General features: G+C 55.2%; 1 protein-coding gene across 1 annotated transcript in view; it reads right to left on the bottom strand.

Annotated features, from left to right (window-relative positions):
* Nucleotides 1-453: 453 nt before the first annotated feature.
* The window catches only part of VOLCADRAFT_108675 (uncharacterized protein), a gene marked incomplete at its 3' end in the record, with an annotated part of 6,074 nt that continues 5,182 nt past the window's right edge, over nt 454-1,345 (bottom strand). Inside the window, exon 2 of the mRNA XM_002959548.1 lies at nt 454-474. Within this exon, the coding sequence (XP_002959594.1) occupies nt 454-474 (21 nt within the window). The remainder of the gene's footprint in view (nt 475-1,345) is intronic.

The following is a 1,345-nucleotide window of genomic DNA, read 5'->3' as shown; positions in this document are numbered from 1 at the left end:
ATGGGTTTAGAAGGACTGAGGGACCACCAGAATTATGATGGACTCGGAAATCGAAAGTGCCAGGACCAAGTTTGCAATTTCTTTGGTGCCCAGCTTGGGGCGCTCTGCAGATCCGAGGGATTGCTCGTGATGAACGGCCGGATGAGAGGGGACCCAGAAGGCCGCCTAACTTTCCCTAAGGGGGAGGCAGGCGGTAGTATGCTCGATTTATTCATAGCGACTCCGCGTGTGCTTCAGCAGTACGCCACCTTTCTGAGGGTAGGAAACCTGATCGAGTTGGATGGATGGGAGCCCACCGACCACCGTCCTTTGACGCTTGTTCTTAATGTTACAGTGGATGACGAAAACAGGTGTAGGGACGGTAAAGGCCGGAAAGCCCGGGTGGAGTTTGATATTGCACGATACCAGGATTACGCGGGATATTTTGAGGGGGGGTCCCCCACTATGAATGCCTTAAGCCAAGTGGCCGAGGACCTGCAGAGGGGAGTTTGCAACACCACACAAGCTGTCGAACACATTGGAGGTGCCCTGTACAAAGTCCTGGTGAGGGCCTTCGATACCCACCGACCTACCGGCATGACGGCAGGTGGGAATACGGTTTGGTGGAACCGGGAATGTCAACAAACACGGCAACGCATGTTGGAGAGTAGAGCACAACTGGGTCCAGGCCGGGTGAGTAATAAATCGGGTACGGAGTGGGAGGCTTTCCGCCATGCGCGGACGGATTATAACCGGGCAAAAAGACACGCAAAGGCGGCATATGAGGAGGATAGGATGAGAGATTTTGTGGCCAAATGTCGGCAAGACCAACGAGCTTTGTGGCGGGCTTTAGGAGGGAAGTTGAGGGAGCGATGTGCGATAGACGATATTGAGGTCTTCAGGGAACACTTTGCTGGGCTCTTAAACGCAGCTGTAGGGGAGACAGGGCCTGATGGTGCGAACCGGCTTTTGAACTTCATTAACTTTGGGCAGTTCCTAGAGGGGCAGGAATGGCGGTCATCCCACTCGGTTTTGGGCAGGACTGCGAAGGCAGCAGAAATCCTAGACCCCCCCCTCACGCTGGAGGAAGTCGCACGTGCTGTTGACCGGCTGCCTAACAGTAAGGCACCAGGTTTGGAAGTAGCGCCGTCGGAATATTACCGCTATGCACGTTTGCCCCGAGAGGAAGAAGGCTCCGCGTCGGGTAATGGTGGGGGCAGGCGATGGGGGGAAGTGAATCAGCTTGTTCCGGTACTGCACGTGCTTCTGGAACATATCAGGGCGACTGGGGACTTCCCACGGCAGTTTACAACTACCGTCCTCACCCCTATTACAAGAAGGGGGACCCCAGCATGCCGAGTAACTA

The sequence above is a fragment of the Volvox carteri genome (genome assembly GCF_000143455.1).
Source record: "Volvox carteri f. nagariensis unplaced genomic scaffold VOLCAscaffold_355, whole genome shotgun sequence".
Classification (NCBI taxonomy): Eukaryota; Viridiplantae; Chlorophyta; class Chlorophyceae; order Chlamydomonadales; family Volvocaceae; genus Volvox; species Volvox carteri.
This window is presented reverse-complemented; position numbering and strand designations above follow the sequence as displayed.